The following is a 20,344-nucleotide window of genomic DNA, read 5'->3' on the forward strand; positions in this document are numbered from 1 at the left end:
AATGCCTTGTGTTACCGTAGCTCAGCGGCTGCCATCAGCCAAAAATAATCGTTTGGACCTCTTACGGTTCTTTCCGCGGGGACTTTATGCGCCAAGTCCGAAAACTCTTGCATGCTTACTGCGCCTAGAACGTCTTTGTGCACACTGGTTTCGCGCGATGCGCATAAGTTGGGTTGGGATAAGCACAGGTGCAGTCTGGGGCTGGGAGTTGCAGCAAGGGTGAGGGGGCATCGGAAACAGTTGTTCGGTGGTTACTACCAAGCGACAGCTACCTAGCCCCTTTGCTCCGTGCTCTTCGTATCATTTCCCTAGCAACAAGACCGATGATGCTGGTTGTAGCATCCGTGGCGCTGCTGTTGGAAGTCTCGGCGCGATAGAGCACAATTGAACCGATTACTGGTCGTTTGGGTCTCTCTTCTGAAACAGTATCGGTCAAGTGCCGACTTTGGCTCGTGGGTTCATCTGGTTCTCATGTCTTTTTCAGGGAACGATGGCCTGCTTAGTCAGGTCGTCAAAGACTTGTCTCCTAGACCAGAGATCCAGAGAAACCCGTATAGGGAACGTTACACGCTAATGTCGGCGGCACATTCAGCGTTACCGCCCAGTAGACTTGCATGCTTGGCTGCGCCGTCGATCTCGACAATCATTCTCCCTTAGCGAATTACTGCCCTGGCGAAACAAATCCACGCTAAATAGCGTAGCCAGAAACGCAGCCGGCAAACAGACGATGCCGTGGATTGAGACGGTCTTCTCGCCCATTGCTATTGCCGCCGTGTATTCAGAGTCGCTTTGCGTGAAGCTGGTCGGCGTCAGGTCCTGAGATGTCAGTGGCCGTCGCGTAACAGAAACCGACTCGGACAGAAACGATCAACTTACCTTACGCAACCGGTCTGGCTATGCGCCCTGCTTCGCATCTGCTCCACCCGCGACAGGAGCATGGCGATCCGCCTCCGCATCCTCGCGGGCGGCGGACCGCCCTACGTGCGACCCTCAGGCTCTTCGACGATGCGTGCTCGCGCTTCTCGAGCTCGGAACCCTTTGGTATTATTGCTCCGTCCCCCTCTGGACCCCTCCGTCCTGCCCACCTTGCTCACACCGAACGCCCTCAGGCGCTCGTGGATGGTCCCGGACAAGCCGTTCCCCGCCGTCAAGACAGCACCTGTCACCGCGCCGCGTGCCCAATGATGATGGCCAGACCCGTCTGGCAGAAGCTACGCCGCCGTATCGTCCGCGCTCAGATCCTCAATGACCGGATAAACGTCCAGGCTGGGGCGGCGCCGGGCGGGATATGAGATTTCTCGGCCGGCCGACGTTTGGTTGCCCGGCTCGAGCCTCAGGATCGCCTTCAAGTCGTCGATGGTGTTGTGGTGGGCCGCTACGGTAAGAGGCCGCGGCGAAGAAGCGAAGGTCGAGGCGCCCGTCTGGCACCGAGGGCAGGGTGACCTTCGTCGAAGGCGGGGTCCTTGTCGCTCAGGTGGTGGTACAGCTCATAGGCCACGGTCCGCACCTCATCGACACGCAGTTGAAGACCATGGCGCAGGAGTTAGCGAGTTCAGGAGGAGGCATGCTCGCCTGTTGCTAGGAGAGTTACGTACCTGCGAGGACTCCCTTGTTGGCAAGAGTCCTTCGATTGTGCACGTATGGGGGTTTCATAGGTCTTCGAGCTTCCACACCTCCTGGAACTTCCGGAAGACTTGCTTGGGAATAGATAGTGCTGCCCGACCGGAGGGGCGGAAGAGATAAGACTTTGAAGTGCAAAGGCTGAGAATAGTATTATCGTTATAACTTGTCGGCTTAGGTCTTAAGACCCTCCCCAACGTTGTGAAGTTATATCCCGTCGTCTGAGGTGCGCACGGAGATTGCCGAGTCGGTTGATCTGACAGACAGCGAGCCTGTCAAGATGCTGACAGAAGATCCTAAAACTACCAGATATAGTGCTTACGCGAGTTCGTATAGTGAACTAGGTGGGCAGTTGCTGAACTGCGTTGTGCCGTCATACATGCTGCCATGCACCGGTGCGACCTGGCACAGCGTAAACGCAACCTAACTTGCAGACTGCCGCTTACTCGCCGCCTACAATGAACCTCAACTCGCTCCCTTCCTTTGTCCCTCCAGGGCTCTCACCACGTATGGCCCACCCTGTTGCCTTCTTCTCTAAGCCACTTGGCAAATAGGTCGTTGCCTCTCGTTCGGGCGACGTCCACGGCCGTCCAATTCTGCGTTTCCCCGACTCCAAAGAGATCAACCTCGTGCTTGAGCAGCAGTCGTCCGATCTAGACGTCGCCAACCTTGGCAGCGCACATCATTGGCGTCCAGTCGTCGCGGAATAGCACCCCGGGCATGACGTCGACGCCGGCCTCGAGGAGTTCTTGAACTGTCTCCGTGCTCTGCCCTTCGATGGCATGCTGGAGTGGCGGCGTAACGAGGGCGGGGTTCGGCCTAGTCCCCGTACGCGAGCAGCATCCTGACGGCGGCGGATCTTCCGAGCCGCGCCGCCTCGTCGAGCGCGCACAGCCCGGACGGCCCGATGGTGTTCACATCTGCCTTCTCCTCGGCATCGAGCAGCTCGGCCAGCACCGCCACCCCCGAGTCGCCTTCCAGGAACACCGCGTACACGAGCGGAGTCATACCGAGCTCGTCCGGCTGAGATACATCGCCGCCCGGGGCCCGCAGCAACCGGACCATGTTGACGTCACCCTACCGCACGGCCGTCGTCATCGGCGAGGGCCCGCCGGGTGTGGAGGCGTTGACATCGGCACCTGCCTCGACCAGTTCGGACACGACATCCCGGTAGCCGCTGTTGATGGCCAAGACGAGCGGCGTCTCGTTGCCACTGGCGGTTGGCAAGTCGATCGCCACCGGGGATGGCCGGCCCGTGAGCGTTGCGGCGAGTCGGCGTACAGCGGCCGCCAGTGAAGACGGTTGACCAATGAGTGATGTGGCCTGCAGTCGATGCATAGCGAATGGGCGTCCAGCCGCGGGAGTCGACCGCACTCGGGTCGACGTAGCCTGGCCCGCTCAGGAGGGTATCGACAGCGGCGACATCGCCGCGCTACGCGGCCTTGTGCAGGGGCGACCCAGTGCGGAAGCCCTCCGGCAGGGACTATGGACCACGCTCGAACATATAGTAGTTCAGTTCGGACGAGAGCTTGGCTTCCCCGACGGCTGGATTCCCGTGTAGCAGCAGCCACGACTGCCGCTGAGCCAAGTACGACTCCTCGGTCTCGCCGATCGCGAAGGTGAGGCACACCCAACCCTCCTTCGCGGTGGCTTTGGTGGACTTCCCGACGAGGAGGCCGACCCGGGTGAAGGGCCGCCTCGGAATCAGCGGCCCATCCGTGAGCACATACGCGGTGGCGTTTTTGACGGCTTCGCGGAAGAGCTCGAGCTGAAGAGGTTCAGGTGCGTGGCAGCCGATCCTGTCCCTATATTTCCCTACGCTCCCTTCCGCTCTATTACGCTCCTTTTGCGCCATCATGCTTCTTTCGCGCTGTTGTTTTACGCAAAAGTTGTCGTCACCAACCCCCAGTCCCCGTACCACCGCTTGCCACCTTGCTCAGGTGCTACTCAGGCGCTACTCAGGACATGATCAGGGAAACCGCCAGGCCTAGTTTAGACAAGTGGGTCATGCTCTACGACTCAGCAGTGAGGGAACCGTTTAAAGCCACCACCTAATCCCCACTCCCCTTCTGCCCCGCTTCCCCTTGGGAGTCATAAAATCCCAATTTTATATCCCCCATCTCGTCTCCATTTTCGTTCTCCCAGTCCTCTATGTCAATGACGAGTGGGTAAATCTCACAATCTATTAGCCTCTTTGGCTTAGGACACTCCTATAACGGGGTGCTTCATCTTTATTCACCCGGCTGCTAAACGTCCACCTCGCCTACCCTAAAGTGACGACAATAACGTAGAATAGGAGGCAAGGCTCCAACTGTAATAGTAGACTTTATTCTAGAATTCTATTGGTGGAGAGGCAGAGGCAAGTCTACAAAGCGAGCGCGCGAGAGCGCAGTTCGAACCGCTGAGGGGGGAAAAAAAAAATTGTGGCCGAGTCGCGATTCGGACTCACCGTTTGGTGGAACTGGCCTCGCTATAAATACCACGGACGCCTACAATGCTCCAAATAGATCCATGCCAATCTACCTACCCATGACGTTGCGCACCGGGCATGCCTCCCACCCTAGGCCCCACAAAAGAGTCGACACCCCGGCCATGCGCGCGTGGCTGGCCTCTCACCCCACCTTCCGTCTCGGACCCGAAAAAGATGAAGGCTTCTACAGCAGTATGGCTGTAGATGGCCCAAGGGAGCCCTGGCAGCTCCCACTCGTGCCGCCGCCTCCAGGAGTCGACCTCGATGGCACCTGGATGTGACCAGGCACCTGGCACCCCCCCCCCCCCGCCGCGCCGTGGAGTCTACCACGCAACACCTCCCCTCCTGCCGAGTAAACAAGGCATAGAATGAGGCTCAAAAGGAAGAGCAGGTTTTTTACGCTGGGAGTTTCTTCTGTTTTCTCCGTAGCGGTTTTCCCTAAGTTCCTAACCCCAACTGGTGCTGTCTGGCCTAACCAGCCCGCGTGTCACAGCCCCGCCTCCTGTAACTGAAGCGTAGTTATGTAGATAGGCGTTAAATGTATTCTTCTTCTTCCCACCCTAGGCCCTGTAGTGTGTGCCATCGATAAGATCCCCTGTCGAAAACTTGTCCGGCTGATGAAGGGCTCAGTCACTTTCTGCCTTTGTCTCAAGAATGCTGGTATCCTCCATCCAAGGTCGGTCTCGTCCAACGCCGTAATATCCATTCCCTGTCCAATTTCATGATGACCTCCCCCATGACCCGGTGATTGTTCGGAAGACCTTCTGAATTATTGTGTCTCGTCTCTTGAGCCCGGATTGCAGTGGGTCTTCTGTCCTTGCGGCAACGGCATTTGTCGGTGTTGCGGCTCCGTGCATGGTCGAGTCTTTGTTCGTTGGGCTTAGCCCTCTCGCAACGTTTGTTATGGCGTTCTGTTAGAAGCTTAAGAGTCAGCAACGAAAGCGCTTGCATGTCGCTCCCAGGAAAGGGACTTGCTTCGTTGAGCTTCTTCTCGGAGACGACGAACTCTCGATCCTCTCCCCGTGACTATTACCAGAAAGTCAGCCCGCTTCGTATCATGGACTATCGAAGAAAGAGGAGGGGTAAGGAGCCCTCTTACCAAGAACTTGAACTTCATGCCTGGGTAATTTGCTTTGATGTGCTCCCGGACCGCCCGAGTGTCGGGCTCCGGAGGCAATCGCAACTCGAACCACCCTTTGGGGACTTCCATTGACCACGACGTAAACAACCCAAAGCAGGACCTTGGGAATGCCTCTTAGTAAAGTGGGAAGGGTGGAAAGACGGAGGTTAGAATTTTGGCGTCAAGAACAGGGGTTCGCACATTGTCGCTCAAGTGGGAGCGGAGCGGAGCGGTCAATAACTCCAAGGAGAAAGGCTCAGCATGGGGCGTTCCGTGTGGCGGAGATTTTGAGGGAAATGACAGGCCGCCACTTTGCCGGACCAGAGGGCGCCGAGGTGATGGATGATTGGCTATAATGCAGGCTGCAAGGCGAGTTCTGTCTTCTCAGTGACCGGACCCGAAGTGGTAGCCTGCGTGGTCTCGGAGAACACTGCCCCCAGAGTCTCTCTTCTTTCCGGAGCTCTCTGGTCCTTTTAAACTTCCACCGGGTGCTAAGAAAATAACCCTCCCCCCTTTTTTTTTGGCCTCTTCGACGGGCCCATTTCTTTTCGCTGCTGCATGGCTCCAATGCTTTCTCTACACGTCTTTCGTTTGGCCCTTGTCGTTTGAAGCCCAATGTCGCCTTTCCGCCCCTAAAGGAGCAACGCCTGCTAGTGATTTTGCGAACCTGGGTGATGCGTTGTCGTAAAACCAAGCTGCTTGCATGCTTGCATCTTCTCGCTCACACGAAGCGCCTGGCCGCCAACCGCTGTCATGCCTATCTGCCACAGATGCAGCTCCTCTTATGTTTCGGCCCGTTTGGAGACCAATCTTTTTGGTTGATGCCTCCAGAGGCTATTGGAAAGCCGATATTATCGGGTTGAAACATGCCGTTGTTGCATTGTGGTATGCGGCTGCTCTGCATCCCCCACCTCTGGGCGCCCTCAGCACCCAATGGCCGTCCCATGCACTGCAGCTGAGAGCCAATGTTAGTGTCACCAGCATCAATATCACTGGTGGCTTCTATGCAGACTGCACACTATGATATCTAATCCCCTCATCGGCTTGCTGCGAGCCTTGCCGACCGCTTAATGTGAGCGCCCTGCGAGAATGTTAAAGGACGGCGGAACTCCCAAGCATCCGTGGGGCGGGCACCTCGGTTCTCCGTTTAAGAAACCAACCTAGATGGCTATATGGCTCCAGTCACCACCAAGATGGACTGGCCAGCATTTGAACGCCCGTTCCTAAGCGATGACGACCTCCCGTTCTTCAAATGCGAAGAATCGACTCTCCCATCCAAAGTACTACGACACAGCGTAAGTAGGCAGATCGCTGCTCATGAAGTCGTTGTGAAGAGCTGCTCATCCTGGTGGCGCTGTAGAATCTTTACAATTCCGGGGTCGACTCCTTGACGCTTCCCACGGATCTGACGAAAGCAAATAATCCCGAATGGCAAAATTGGATTCAGGTGAGTACTGTATCTAGGCCCTTTTAGGGGCTGACGCAACGCGACGCGAGTCTGATGCCTTCCAGTCCGAAGCTCTCAAAGCACCGCCAAAGAGCGAAGGGCGTGAGATGACTGACCGGTCTGGCTATCATATCCTGTAAGCTGCGTGCCCATCTATGCTGGCTTCCCCCCGGAAGCGAACAGTCAATGCTTACCTGAATCACAGACTCTCTGCTCGTGTCCTCCCAGTGCAAACCAATCCCGAGGTGCCTAGCGGATTGCAGTATCTGCCAATCGAGAGAAATATTTGGAAGCAGATTGCCCAACGATTCAAACTGCACAGTGTCATCCGGAAAGCGCTGCAGAGGAAGAAGAGTTACTCTACTTGTCTCACTAGCAAGTCAACGATTGAACCCGTAGAGCTGTTTACAGCTGTCATCTCTGCCGCGTGGCCAAGCAACATTGCCATCTCGTCCACGTACTTTACCAAGTCAAAGCTGACCTTGGCAGTCATCTACGGGTGTAACGGGATGCAGATGAAGAAGATCGAGGATCTGCTCAAGATGTCCCCAGAAGTCCGCGATCACCCGTTTCTGATGGCCGGAATTTTCGCTGAGCTTCAGCGTGACAGAGTTGAGAGCCTCGTACTGGGGATCGAGAAAAAACTGGACGATATTATGACGGAGGACTTGAAGTTTCACCGCGTCGATGTTCCGGAGGAAGCGCGCGGGCTCAACTGGAGAAGGAGTCATCGAATTTCTCTCTTTCGGGGTGAAGTTAAAAAGTTGGAAGAGGAGGCTAGAACCGTCAAAGGTGAGCTGAAGAAGATGGTCAGGCACATGGCGTCGGTAGCCAAGAAGGAGGAAAATCGGATCCCAAGATTGGAGCAGGAGAAGGAGGAAATTGTTCAAGACTTCATTACGAAAACCGAGCGTTTCATTGAGCGGTTTGAAGAGATCTGCACAGAGTTGGATTCCATGATGGGAAAGTGTCGCTTCGCCTCCGAGGAGCTGACCTTTGCGAGGGAAGTGGTGAGTGCCGAGTTCCGATCTCTTTCACCGTTTGTTAGTTGCTAGTGGGCTGATTTGCAAAGTTCATGGCCGAGCTCGCGAGAAAAGAGGCACACAACACTAGCCAGCAAACACGGATGAGCACTGTCATCGGCTTCGTCGCGATGTTGTATCTTCCAATAACAGCCATGGCGGTGAGCCGGTGTCAACCAGGTGGAAAGAGCAGAGAGGGGATTGACACTGACCGTGACACAGACAATATTTGCCACACCGGTTTTTGACTTCAAAAACGACTGGCAGGATATCCGTCTCAATCATCTTGGGCCGTCTGACAGCGACCAAAGCTCCTCTGGAGACCAAAACCTGCCAGTTGTCTCAGGGTACTTCTGGTGGTACTTCCTGTCATCGGCGCTTCTCATTCTTGTCACCTTGATATACTGGTACACAAAACGAAAGGATAAAGACAACGGCCCTTCTGGTAGCAATGATGAAGCAGAGGACTCACACAACATCGAGTCAAAGACCCCAACAGTTGTTGAAGGGAAGAGCGAGACGTCGCGCTCTGTCTCGAAAGAGTCCCCAAGCAGTCATGCTTCTCACCGCCGGTTCTGGAATCCTAGGTCATGGTTTGGATCAATACGCAAGTCAGAGGACAGTCTTGTATAAGACGCAAGCCTCCTTGAGATCAGGAAGAGGGGGTTGCGGAAAAGTCAAAGAGATGAGACGCCTCGAATCGAATGCTTCCCGCGGTCGGCACGATTGAGATGGTGACCCATTGTGAGGGCAGAGCGGCTGCGACAAAACCGGGGGCACCTGTCCATCATGATCACTTGAGAATCAAGTGGGCTTTTTGGGTTGAGTACCTGCCTTATCGTGATATATATTTATCGTAAAGAAGGCGCTGTCGCTTTCCAGCGGCAGCAATGGAAGCGAGGTTGATCGAAGTTCAATGCTGTTGTTTCCTCATTAAAAAAAAAAAAAAAAAAGGAACCATTGAGCCCAGACCTTCAGGGGAGTGACCTTGGTAAGTCAGCAGCTACTACTTCCGATCCCGGGGAAGCCGATCACTTTCCCTCTCTTTCCGAGCGGTTATTTGTCCTTGAGCATGACTTCCAACAACCGCGTCAGTTTATCAATCCACCTCTGCCGTTAATGCTTCCCAAGCTGGAGCCGGATCTTCTGAGAACGTGTGCGTCTGTGAACACGGCGCACACACTTGCGGCAGTAGACGTGTATGGTTTGGTTCTTAGGGGGAATTTACGTTCCAACTCCCATGGGCGAGCGATGGACGTTGGCGAGTCAACAATCTCAATGCAGCTGTCCTCTCTGCTCTTACTAATACCAGTTTCCTTGTTGTCATCGCCGATGTTGATGAAGACGTTGGGACTGTCGGTCATGTCGAACCGGAGGGGCTCGGTGGGCTGAACGCGGAACTGGACAGGGAGATTGGTGACCAAAGAGAGGACTTAGTGGAGTCTATTGGGTCGTTGTTGTCCCTGTTACCGTCATTTGCCATTGCGAGAAATCTCGATATAGTCAGCATTACCAAAGCTATTGATATCATCGACATCGCTGTTTTATACGCCACCATCTACGTCAAGGTCGTCAGCGTCAAAGTCAAGAAGATCAACTTCATCACGTATTATCCTACCCCAATATATTTTGAACCCAAATCCCGGACTCCCGGCTGTGCATTCGGTTACCCATCTGGCGACTCTCACATCCAGCTCTTTCTCGTCCCAGTTGTAGCGAGAGCTTTGGAGATCAACTTAATTATATATTATGAAGGCTCTGGTGCTCTATATCCTTGGGCGGTGGGTGCTCGGCGCGATGTGGGCTGCGGGATTGTGGAGGTATAGCTTCCGCAGCGGTCTGCCCGGCTGGTTGGCATATTGTGGCTATTACCTCACAAAGTCTGCCGGAAGATTACGCTAGGATAAGTTTCTTCCATATATTACAATACACTTATACTAGTTCTGCAAGCTCAGATCTCCTACTATCCTCTCGAGCCGAAAGAATGAGGTTATAGTCATGTCCTCCACCTTGGGGGACGAGGCGGGTAAAATACTTCTTCAACTTGCCAGCCACGTGCCAAAGTGAAAATGTTCCCACCTCGCCTATGAACTGCTCAGTGTGATTCCATCCTTGCCGCTCGTGACTGCCGCCTCGGACTGGATAAATCATCAAAAGCCAGTCAATGTAAGAGATGCCGAGAACTTCGGGCAATGCACACTTCTGCCATATAATCCAGCCATACAGAGCCCCAATCAAGAGCATAGACGTGCTCACGCTCGAAATAAACAGCCACACGGTCCACGGCTGTCCAGCCATCTTCTGCATAGACTCGCCACCCACTGCGGTCGCGTGCGTCTCCTCCGGAAAGGGGTAAATGCCCTTGAATCCTTCGTCAGTCAAGCTGTGATTGGCGAACTGGAGGCAGGTTGCCATAAACTGCAGCGGGATGGCGAGAAAGTTCTGCAAATGGCCGAGTGGTGTGTTGATGTCGTCAGGAAATTCGTCGTCATAGAGACGTATGAGCCAGGCAAGGTTGAAGGTCAGCGAATTGACCATGTCCTGGTCAAGGGTGTCAGCGCTGTGGTAGACCAAAGTCTCCTCTGCGCTGTTGGCAGTGTGGGAAAGGCTTAAACCAGGCACAAGCATTCTTTCCCAGAGCAGTCTGTAGTCGGATATGTTGAGAGGGACGATTTCGGGCTCGGTGGTAACTGATACATCCAAGATTCTGGAATCGGCACGTCGGTAGGCTGTCGTGGCAAATTGTTTGTATGCGGTCATGGTGACCTTCTTAGTTGATTGGTGCAGCCATCCAGTCCTTTTCGGTAAAGCAGAGTTTCTCGTCTTCGTCTTTGAGTCTGCTTGGGCATGCCGCCCATCCTGTAGAGGCAACGGGGGTAAGCTTCTGGGGTTTAATCTTGCAAGATCCACAGATACAGCCTAGGGATCTGAAAATTAATGGTCTGAAGGGGGGACTTACCCACTGTGAGTGACGGTCCTTCCTGCTTGATGCAGATCTGGATGGCGTCATCGCCGCCTTGACCATACACCTTACACTCGCTATCCCGGTCAAAATCAGCCGCCATGCTCAAGCTCTTAAATCTCAGTAGCCGTCCAGGTGCGTTTTGAACCTGGACGGTGTCCGAGGTCCCTAATCGTTTGCCCTCCATCAAAGTGATGTTAACTGCTGGCCCATCAATGACTCTGACTGTTCCTAGTCCGCCCGGTAGAAAGAGGGATGTGCACCCCTTCTCTTCACAATCGGGAGCAGGCATAGCAACCGCATAAAGATCGTCACTTAGAAGCATCGGAGTAAGTGTCTGGAAGTACATGTTGACACGGGAAGGACGGATAAAACTGAGAATGCTGGCATCTAGCAGTGCGGCCCCGGAGTAGACTGCAACGGGGGCTAATCTTCCTTGAAAGTGATAGTCGAAGGTGGCGCCAAACTTGAGTATAGATCCGAAGAAGATACCGCTCAGGGGTAACCCAAGTCTAAGCAACCCTGTAGCCAGAGCTATTGGTGATCTCATGTTGCGGAGAGTAATGATGGCGACAGCGTGCCACTGGGTTCCAGAGCTGAGTATGGCCAGGATGGGCATGGAAATACCCGATGGCCGTGAGGCTAGTGCCCATTGCAACTGATTGAGAGCATCCGGAAGGAGGTAGGCAACTAAGCTGGATATGGTCAGGGAAAGAATAGAAATGAACAAGTTAGCGTTGGCGGCCGAAAGCCAGAAGTCGCCAATAGTGGGATTGGGGTTGAGAAGGGCCTGGTGGGCATAGTAGCAGCAGGCCACGGTAAAAGTAAGCGCTACTATATAGAGTACCAAGGAAGTGCGCAACTGTCTCGTCTTGGAGGGAAGATTGGAAAGCAGGAGCAATGCCTTGTTTGGTCTGCACAGCCGTCGCATAATTGCTGGTCAAAATATCCTCCCCAAGGGATTTCATGCGGTGATGACTTATAAAAGAGAAAGAAGATTCCGATGGAAATGACTTTATCCACAATATATAGAGTAAATGGAGATCTTAAAGGCCTTAAAATAACATGTTAAGGGGATGCGAGAAGAGAGGGGGGCGATGGGTTGTGTTTCCAGTGCCTGGAAGAATCCCGCAGCCCGGGAACTCCCTATACCAATGATGGGTCCATTCAAAGGAGTTCACTATAGCCAATCAAGTTTGTATCGTTGCCCAGCTGTGTTTCATGTGCAAGCCGCCTTCTCGTATCTGCACCCGCCTGAACGCTAGTGTCTCAAAGCCTAGCCAATAAGGCTCACAGTCACCAACCGCCTCCAGTAAACCTAGATCCTAGGGATTTGTCGCATTCAGTATCTCTACTTTACCTGTTCACCGCTTTCTCAGAGGATCGCTGCTTCCCCAACGGGCTGTCCGACAAACACACGCTAAGAAGGCGCCAAGTGCCTAAGATGTAAAGCTCCGCTCAAATTGAAACTTGATGCGATGATGATATGCGATCAAATAGAGCCTCATGTGCTTGAACACAACCGCGTATCCTCCTGTTTCTACACAATAGAATCGATCACAGCTACTGCAAATGCAAGGTGGCGTGTTCCAAGACAGTGTACCTATATGAGACCAATTCTGGGCCCACTTGGCTCAAGTTGGCTGGAGCTATAGCAACTCCTAACCTACTGTGGCGCAGCCTTGCCAAAATTGAAATTGATAATCAGGACGAGCGGGTAGCGAGCTGATGTCAATATGGTTTCCGACTGGGAGAGCTCGCCGCACGGCAGATCGGTGCCACTAAACTTGGATACCTCGAGGTGTCTGCAGAGCAACACGAGGGCGTGGGGGAGACTGGCGCTACCAGCGGGACTAGTGCTGTCGACGGGCAGTGGCTGAATGCCTCGGGTATTCGCACTGAGGAAATCGCCTGCCAGGCTGATAGTGAAGGTGCCGTAGTGGCTCGCCTTGGAAGTTGCGCAGTGGGTAGTGCCTAGGGATGGCCTCCTCAAATGCATCTGCCTCGGGAGGACGCTGCAGTGCCCTCTGCTTCCAAAGAGTCTCCCAGTTTTCTTCCACCAAGCAGAGCCGTCCAGCCTCAGCTCCCGTCAAGCAACATTATCGCAATCATCATCCTCGACATGCCACGGGTCTGACAACGTGCGATGCACGCTACCCTAACTCGAGCTGCAAGCCACCAAAAAACCATAGCGACAGGACTCCCTCCCCTTCCATTGTCAGATGCCCAATCAGAAGTTTCCACTGGGTATTCAAGCGACAGGAACTGGGCAGCCAGCACCATCGGTACACACCAGTGCAGTCCAGCGTCCCCCCATGAAACGGCCCCTTGATTTGACCTTGAAGTGGCCGCTGTAAGCTTCTCCTCTCAGCCCACGAATAATTAACGGTTCTTGCCGAATTGACCGTCTTTGATCCCAATCTCATTTTTTGCCTTAATATTTTGCCAAGTTATGTTAAAGAATCTAGGGTATTAAATAACGGCAGAGGGAGCGCTTATTTGTAGGATGTGTGGGTACGAGACTTAGAGGACAGAGGATGACCTACGCAAGTCTCTCTTACTTGTCGGGAAGAATGGCGTCATGAAAAAACATTAGAGGCAAGGTACTACTCTTCACTATTGAGAAGGCGGGCTTATTTTGGCTTCTTTTATATATGGGACCAATTTCGGACTCGTTGGCCAGAGTTGAAGCAATTCCCAGCCCAATGTGGCGCAGCCTTGCAAAAAAGAGCAATGAGGGTGAGCAGAGGTGAGCACGGCCTGAGCGAGGGGAAGCAACGTCTTGTGGGCTTTGCCGTGGCGCAGGTACCCAGATTTGTCTCATAAAAGAGGCAGTCCAGGTCATCAACATATTCCCAACGGCCAACCCAGACTCACAGTTCCCAACCGCGATTTGCCACAGCGCTCTAGTGTAACTCCCCCCTCATCCTCACCATCTCGATTAATATCGATACCAATCTTTACAGGAAAGAGGTCCGGGTTTTTCTAATGCTCTTTCACGCTGTTGTTTTACGCAAAAGTTGCCCTCACCAACCCCCAGTCACCCGCACTACCCCTTGCCGCCTTGCCTCGGCACGACTTATGCACCGTTCAGAACATGATCAGAGAAGCCGCCAGGCCGATTTTGGACAAATGGGCAGTTCTCTGCAACTCAGTGGAGTTCTAAAATTAGAGATTTTAACTTTTAGCGAGGGAACAGTTTTGGTCCACCTGTGCCCCAAAATTAGGACCACCTAGCCTCCCCCTTTCTCTTCCCTTTCCACTAGAGTCCTATAATAACCTAGTTTATATCCCCTATCTAATCTCCTTTTCTTCCTTCTCAACTTTCGTCCTCCTGATTTCTCTATAGGTACCTAAATCCCACTATTTTTAACCCCTTTGGCTTGAGATACTCGTATAGCGGATCGCCCCGTCTTGATTTATCTAGCTACCCAACGTTCAACCTATTCAACCTAACCTAATGGTTGCCGAATCTAAAAATAAGTAAGAAAGGACGGCAGAGGAGAGAAAGAGATATGCTAAGTATGACGGCAAGAATAATAGTCAAGTGTCAAGCCAGCAGATAATTGCTGTCCTACCTTAAGTATTCAATTCTAAACTGAAGAAGAGACAGAAAGGATCACCGGAGATCCTGCTCTGATATGGCATGTTCTAGGTACACTTCGTCATTATACAACATCATGGACCTAACGTGCCGGCGCTCGAATACAATGCGGGGTTGATGGAGACAATGTGGCTCCGTGCGGAAGCCTGAAAATAACCGGGAGTGCGAAGCCGTCAGATTTGACATCGCATTATCTCGGTTGGAGTACTTAGCACCCACCTTGATCTCGGCCGCTGCCTCGACCCAGGAGACGAGCGTCGCGATTGACGAGTATCGTGGCAACAACGGTTATTCTCGTCCGCTCTTGCTCCGTAGTTGAACTGACACATCTATGGTGTCGAGTGCCGAGACATAGGCAGTTGCTGAGATGGATATGTTATGTTCAACCAGACCAGAAGCGTCTTGGGTGAACAACCCTACGCACGGTTTCTCGACAGGAAATCCAGTTTGTTCCAGGTCCCCAGGTACTATTGTATAACCGATCAGTGTCCGCCCGCATATTCAGGAGAATGAAGGTCAGGTATGTCCTCCGCTGGAAGACTGAGTAAGGAACGGGCTCGAGGCCTGGGCACCGTCAACCTTTAGGTGCTAATACATAGTGATGGCCCGAAAGAACCGCGCTTTGCTTCCTTAGGCCTTTCATGGACGACGACGGAGTAGTTAAAGTCTACTTCTGCGCAAAGGAGTCGGAACCGCCTGCATCCCTGGCGCTCAAACTCGGCAGGTCCACTTTCACAACTTGGCCAAGGCGCACAGTACTTCGATTAGCGATTGTGATGCTAGTGCCCTCGGTAGAATTAGGGGTAGCATAAACAAACTGAGTATCAACGAGTCCTGCGATGCCGTTGTAACTGCTGATGCGCATTGTGCTAGTTCCGGAACGGTCGGGCCCCTCTCGGTATTCTAGTCTGCTGAAGCGCTTAGAGCCTTAAGAGTGTGTTGAAATATGGAATAGAAGCGTGGGACGGACTGGTTTAAGGTTGATGAAGCTTGCGGTGGTTTGTCTGCTCCAGTGATTGGACGCCACTCAGCCCCCTTTCTTTCACCGCCTCTCTCGGCCACGTGGTGGACACAAAACCCAAGTGTGCGTCGGGCACTCCTTCAACAGGATGCCTCATTTCCCTGTAACCGCCGGGTGCAAACTATTACGGCCACAAGTCGCTCTTGAGTTTTCTTCCTTCCACCTCGGCCGCTCACACACACTCCGTTGGCCTAGTACCCTTCTTCTATTACGCTTCCATCCCTTTTCCACGATGGCAGAGCGCAGTCCTCGTGGCGAGGGCCGAATCGCCATGACATGGCTTTACTGGCATCGGGTAATGGCCAACCACCCACTCGTGATGCGCTATTTGATATCAGTCTCGATACAGGTCTCGACACAGGCAGTGATCTACACTGTTCTGTCACTCTTTAGCTCGGCCGTCCTGAGAGGGATTCGAAGATTAGGCATCCATATCGACAAGCAATACGTTGATGCGATACTATTCCTCTTGTTTTTGGTTTTGTGTGTCCCAAGGGCCCTGTGACTCCTCGTTTGGTACAACACTGTCTTGTCTTTCCGGAACCCCTTGTTGATAACGCGCTGGCCTCGTATTTCCGGAATATTAAGATCCATTGCCCAGCATGTCGTGGATATCCGTCTGCATGGGATTTTCTCTTCACGACCCAGCAATTCATTGCAGAAGAGCTACGTATACACGAGGTTCCCCGAACAAGGTCTTTTTATTCGCTTGCTAGAGTATCGGAGAACTAGCATATTCCCGCTGTTCGAAAACCACCACCTGGAATTCAACATCCGCATCTTCCCATTGACCTCAGCGCCACCGTACACCGCCGTCTCATATACGTGGGGAGATGCAACCCCCAACAAGTACATAGCAGTCCAAGACGGGGCCACTCGCTCGATTTTGGCCATCACAACGAGCGCTATGGAATGCTTGCTAGCTGCCCGAACAAGACGGAGACACATCTGGATCGATTCAATCTGCATAAACCAGTCGGACAATGACGAGAAGATGAAGCAAGTTGGGATTATGAGAGACATCTACAACTCAGCGGCCGAAGTTTCGGCAATTTTAGGAAACTCTGTCATGGCGACAATTAGCCCTACGCTAGATCATGACACCTCTAAGATCCTCTGTCACATCCTTGAATACTACCTCTCTCTTGCCGAGAAGGTGATCCGATCATGCGTGTTGCGGCGGGGATTCGACCTCGACGACGACCAGTGTCTCGATCTTTGCTTAAGGATGGTCGCCGACAATCGCTACCCTCTTAGGTCTAGAGCTCTACGCCTTCTGTGCCACCCCTACTGGACACGGGCCTGGATCATTCAAGAGATCGCCATGGCTAGTCATGTTGTTGTCTATCTTGATGGCTCATTCCGAGAGCTGAGTAGCTGCTTTAAGGCCGCCGAAGACTACTCCAATCTAGCGAATGCTATTGCCGGCCCATTGTCGGCCGCGAACGAGGTGTACCGTCACATCCTACAAAAGATTGGACTACCGTCGGGTTCCTCGGAATGGATCAACGAAAAAGAACTGGAACTGTCGGCAATTTGCAACCGAGGAAAAGAACGCTTACTCTCAATTCAGGCCATCCGCAATCAATATCACGACTCGGAGCAATCGATTGAGATACAGGACGTCATGCTTCTGTCAATGAACTCTTTCGCCACAGACAGCCGAGACAAGGTCTTCGGAGTAATAGGACTCCTGCGATCAAACAGTACCGGCGCTGTTTGCAATGAAACGAAGACCGGGCAGGGGGTGAAAGCCCAGGAGCGGCGACGGACGCCGCCCAAGATAGTTCCAGACTACCGCCTATCCACCAGCGACGTGTTCTCTGACGTCTCTCTTGCTCTCGCGATGTCCGGCGCCGAAAAGCTCCTCCTTCTCTTTGGTGGCATTGGATGGGCACATTCACGTTGCCAGATGAATCTCCCCTCTTGGGCGATAGACTGGGCTTCCCAGCACCCAATTTACCCGAACGGCTTTGCCTCCGTAATACGTGCAGACAGAATCTACCAGGCGCAATTTGCTATCAATCTCTCCAGCGTACCAGTCGCCCGCCGACGGCTCGTGCCCTTGAACCGGACTACCGTAAAAGGAACATTCGCCTTCGCTGACGAGATCTCGTTCATAAGTGAGATAATCAAGCCTCACGACCACAGCTGGTTCTCCACATCATGGAGCGCAATTTGCAGCCGTGTTGGCGAAAGCTATGATTGGTCCACCTGGTCATGCCCTCGAGAGGAGGCAGTGTGGAGAACGCTTCTGGCGCAGAGACGCACAGCAAAACCGAGGCCTACATGCTACGACTCCGAGTGCCATATCGAGGAGAGGTGATTTTCAAGGAGGACTACGCGGTAGGTGACTGGCCAACCCTACGGGACGAGAACAAAGATCATACATGCCGGAAAGATGTGGACAAGGCATTTTTAGCGTGGTCTCCAGTCCACACAATCGATCTCGATGAAAGGGAGAGAATTGCTCTCTCATATCGGTTCAGTGAAGTTTTGGCCCATACAAAAGCCATTGGTAGCCGTTTCGTTGTTACGGAGAAGGGGTTAATTGGGACAGTCCCACCCATGTCGGCCATCGGGGATAAAATAGCCATTCACATCACATGCCCCGCTCCTATCGCGTTGCGAAGGGCTTCCCATCGTCATGGCAATCTCAACCCTCAGAAGGAGACCTATTCGACTTACCAAATGGTCGGGTCCTGCTATGTACTCGGCCTCATGAGTGGAGAGCCGGGGTGTGGTTCGCCAGCTTGGAGTGAAATTGGAGCGCGGGACAGGTTGGTCGGTCAGGAGATAGTCCTAATTTAGCCAAATCACATACTACAGTAGTAGTTGAGATGTAAGTGTAGTCATGAATAGCACAACCAGGGACAGAATACATGTGAGCCACCTGTCAGGCAGATCTAGGGAGTTTTAAACCCTATTTATCGAGACTATTATAATCCCACTAGTAGGTAGGCCTACACACAGACATGGAAATTGTTAAGGGCAACTTTTGCATAAAACATAGAGCTGCTATATCACGCCGTTGAACCACGGGTGCCCCAGAATCTCGTTTGCAGTTGGGCGTTGTCTCGGATCGATCTTCATGTTGTGGCCGAAGAAATCGAGATCCTCCTGATTGATCAACGCAGAGGCGGACGACAAAGGAAATGGCTGGTAGTTCTCCTCGAACTGTTGCAGCAACGGCAGAATAGAGTCGTCCGCCAGGCCTTGGAGCGCTTGCCTGCTGATGGGACCATAGAAGTCATTTTGGATTTGGAGGACTGCCAAGGACAATTGCGGATCGCGCGGAGGGGGGGCATTTCTCGGCAAGAACACATATCGGCCGGTTATGAGAGTAATGCCCTGCAACTGGCATTAGAACGTTAAATAACTGTTACAATCGGAACGTACGCACTGTCGCACCAAGCCCCCAGATGTCAGCCTTGACTGTCCAGGGGATTCCAAGCGGCACTTCTGGAGCACAGAAGAGTTCGGCGCCGATCAAATGCCCTCCATCGTTCGAGGGCACGTCTGGCAAAGAACTGTCACCCAGATCGCCGAGTTTGTACAGAGCACCAGCGGGACTGTGTTTGACCAAAATGTTGTCGGGTTTGATGTTTGCAGCACGATCAGTGCTAATTCACCACGTCCGGATTGCGTATCTGGGACACACCTGTGTGCACAACGTTCTTTTCGTGCAGCGCAACGAGTGCTTGAACAGTAGCCTTGAGGGCACGCTTCGCCTCAGCCCTGGGGAGTTGTTCCGTCTTCAATAAATTGAATACATTGTCGTCCATGTATTCGAGTACCAACGAACGTGGGTCCCCGGCCTCATCGACCAACTGGCGAATCAAGTTACACCCTTGGAACAGTCGTAGCATCCGGACTTCATTTTCCAGGCGCTTTGCCGGTGCAGCCTTCATCGTGACTCTCTTTTAATTCGGACCACTGCTCCACGTTAGGAAGATGCTCATAAGAGACAACAGGGGGAATTATGTCCATAGCAAGCCATGGTCCTCCCCGACGGTTGCGAAGAGAAGCAGCGATTGTGTAAGGGGATTTCCTGCCCTGCAATATCCGGCCGTGTTTGAAGCGGAACATTGTCTTTGTGGATCCGCGCATGGTGGAGCGGGTTTAAGCGTGATGGAATCTCTGTCCCGCCGTGGAGGACAGGTTGGATCCAGTTTTCATCCGGAATCAGGTGCCCTCCAGCCAAACCCAAAATTGCTCCGGCCGGAACATATTTTTATCCCCATTCCCGCTATCTCTGCCCTGGTCACCCAAGAAACTAATGGGTGCACATTAACAACTTTCCAGTACATTTCTAGTGCATTCCGGGCAAAAAGATACTTAAATACGTCGCTCGCTATAATTACAAGAACGGTACAGTAACCAAAGAGCCCAACTGAGCTCGCAAGTGAGGATGAACTTCTTGTGGACTTTTACCAATACCTGAAATTCTTGAAGCTCTGTTTCTCGACAAGACGAGAAGATATGAGTCCTCTACTCTCATAGCGGTCCTGCATTAAAACCGCGATACTATCACCCAACCCCCCCCTCTCTTTGCCGCCCTCCTCGACGCAACCCACCCCCTCCCCCTCCCCACCGACTCCTCCAAGACAGTTGACATCCTCACGCCCACCCGTCTCGCCGCCGTAATTATACGACGAGTCTCAACCTCCCCCTTTCTGCTCTTCCGGCACACTCGCTCAAAGCTGCGCTAACGTCAGCCCGCACCTACGGGGTCAGCGAGGGGATGCGGATGGCCTGGCGTCTGTTCCAGCTTGGCTTTGTCACCACACGCAAAATAACGGGCACGCCCCCGGCTCGACGGGACGAGAGTTTTGGGAGCTGATGGTCAGGAATAGACGCATCTACCCAATTGGGTAGGCGACGGCTTGGGGTGCGGTTGTGGAGAAGCATAGTAGGGGGGAACCGCCGAAGGGTGGGATGATGTCGATGGGGATGCCCGGGATGGCGGTTCCGACCGGGGAGATACCGGCGGAGGCGCTCATGCCGACCGGGGTACTTGCGACGGGGGTGCGAAGGTGCGCAGAGGAGATGCGGATGGAGATGGATGGTGGATTTTC

The 20,344-nt window shown here is 53.2% G+C and overlaps 8 protein-coding genes across 8 annotated transcripts; 1 reads left to right on the forward strand and 7 right to left on the reverse strand.

The window, feature by feature from the left end:
- Window positions 1-1,211: 1,211 nt before the first annotated feature.
- MFIFM68171_02531 (uncharacterized protein) lies at window positions 1,212-1,566 on the reverse strand (the record flags this gene model as incomplete). The annotated part of the gene is made up of 2 exons (XM_071057953.1): window positions 1,212-1,443; window positions 1,508-1,566. 2 exons carry the CDS (start codon window positions 1,564-1,566, stop codon window positions 1,212-1,214), a joined length of 291 nt encoding a protein of 96 aa, XP_070914054.1.
- A 707-nt stretch (window positions 1,567-2,273) lies between these two features.
- MFIFM68171_02532 (uncharacterized protein) lies at window positions 2,274-2,685 on the reverse strand (the record flags this gene model as incomplete). The annotated part of the gene is made up of 2 exons (XM_071057954.1): window positions 2,274-2,405; window positions 2,470-2,685. 2 exons carry the CDS (start codon window positions 2,683-2,685, stop codon window positions 2,274-2,276), a joined length of 348 nt encoding a protein of 115 aa, XP_070914055.1.
- A 12-nt stretch (window positions 2,686-2,697) lies between these two features.
- Window positions 2,698-2,958, reverse strand: MFIFM68171_02533 (uncharacterized protein; the record flags this gene model as incomplete). Its single annotated transcript, XM_071057955.1, has 1 exon — window positions 2,698-2,958. The coding sequence occupies one exon, from the start codon at window positions 2,956-2,958 to the stop codon at window positions 2,698-2,700; it is 261 nt and encodes an 86-aa protein (XP_070914056.1).
- A 145-nt stretch (window positions 2,959-3,103) lies between these two features.
- On the reverse strand, window positions 3,104-3,478 carry MFIFM68171_02534 (uncharacterized protein; the record flags this gene model as incomplete). Its single annotated transcript, XM_071057956.1, has 1 exon — window positions 3,104-3,478. The coding sequence occupies one exon, from the start codon at window positions 3,476-3,478 to the stop codon at window positions 3,104-3,106; it is 375 nt and encodes a 124-aa protein (XP_070914057.1).
- A 2,925-nt stretch (window positions 3,479-6,403) lies between these two features.
- On the forward strand, window positions 6,404-8,312 carry MFIFM68171_02535 (Cora-domain-containing protein; the record flags this gene model as incomplete). The annotated part of the gene is made up of 5 exons (XM_071057957.1): window positions 6,404-6,505; window positions 6,723-6,793; window positions 6,863-7,667; window positions 7,730-7,840; window positions 7,902-8,312. The coding sequence occupies 5 exons, from the start codon at window positions 6,404-6,406 to the stop codon at window positions 8,310-8,312; spliced, it is 1,500 nt and encodes a 499-aa protein (XP_070914058.1).
- A 1,299-nt stretch (window positions 8,313-9,611) lies between these two features.
- Window positions 9,612-10,439, reverse strand: MFIFM68171_02536 (uncharacterized protein; the record flags this gene model as incomplete). The annotated part of the gene is made up of 1 exon (XM_071057958.1): window positions 9,612-10,439. The coding sequence occupies one exon, from the start codon at window positions 10,437-10,439 to the stop codon at window positions 9,612-9,614; it is 828 nt and encodes a 275-aa protein (XP_070914059.1).
- Window positions 10,440-10,449: 10 nt separating this feature from the next.
- On the reverse strand, window positions 10,450-11,572 carry MFIFM68171_02537 (uncharacterized protein; the record flags this gene model as incomplete). Its single annotated transcript, XM_071057959.1, has 2 exons — window positions 10,450-10,538; window positions 10,639-11,572. The coding sequence occupies 2 exons, from the start codon at window positions 11,570-11,572 to the stop codon at window positions 10,450-10,452; spliced, it is 1,023 nt and encodes a 340-aa protein (XP_070914060.1).
- A 6,712-nt stretch (window positions 11,573-18,284) lies between these two features.
- MFIFM68171_02538 (uncharacterized protein) lies at window positions 18,285-19,376 on the reverse strand (the record flags this gene model as incomplete). The annotated part of the gene is made up of 4 exons (XM_071057960.1): window positions 18,285-18,617; window positions 18,670-18,785; window positions 18,928-19,186; window positions 19,236-19,376. 4 exons carry the CDS (start codon window positions 19,374-19,376, stop codon window positions 18,285-18,287), a joined length of 849 nt encoding a protein of 282 aa, XP_070914061.1.
- Window positions 19,377-20,344: the final 968 nt, after the last annotated feature.

This window comes from Madurella fahalii (assembly GCF_045866475.1).
Source record: "Madurella fahalii IFM 68171 DNA, scaffold_1, whole genome shotgun sequence".
Taxonomy (NCBI): domain Eukaryota; kingdom Fungi; phylum Ascomycota; class Sordariomycetes; order Sordariales; genus Madurella; species Madurella fahalii.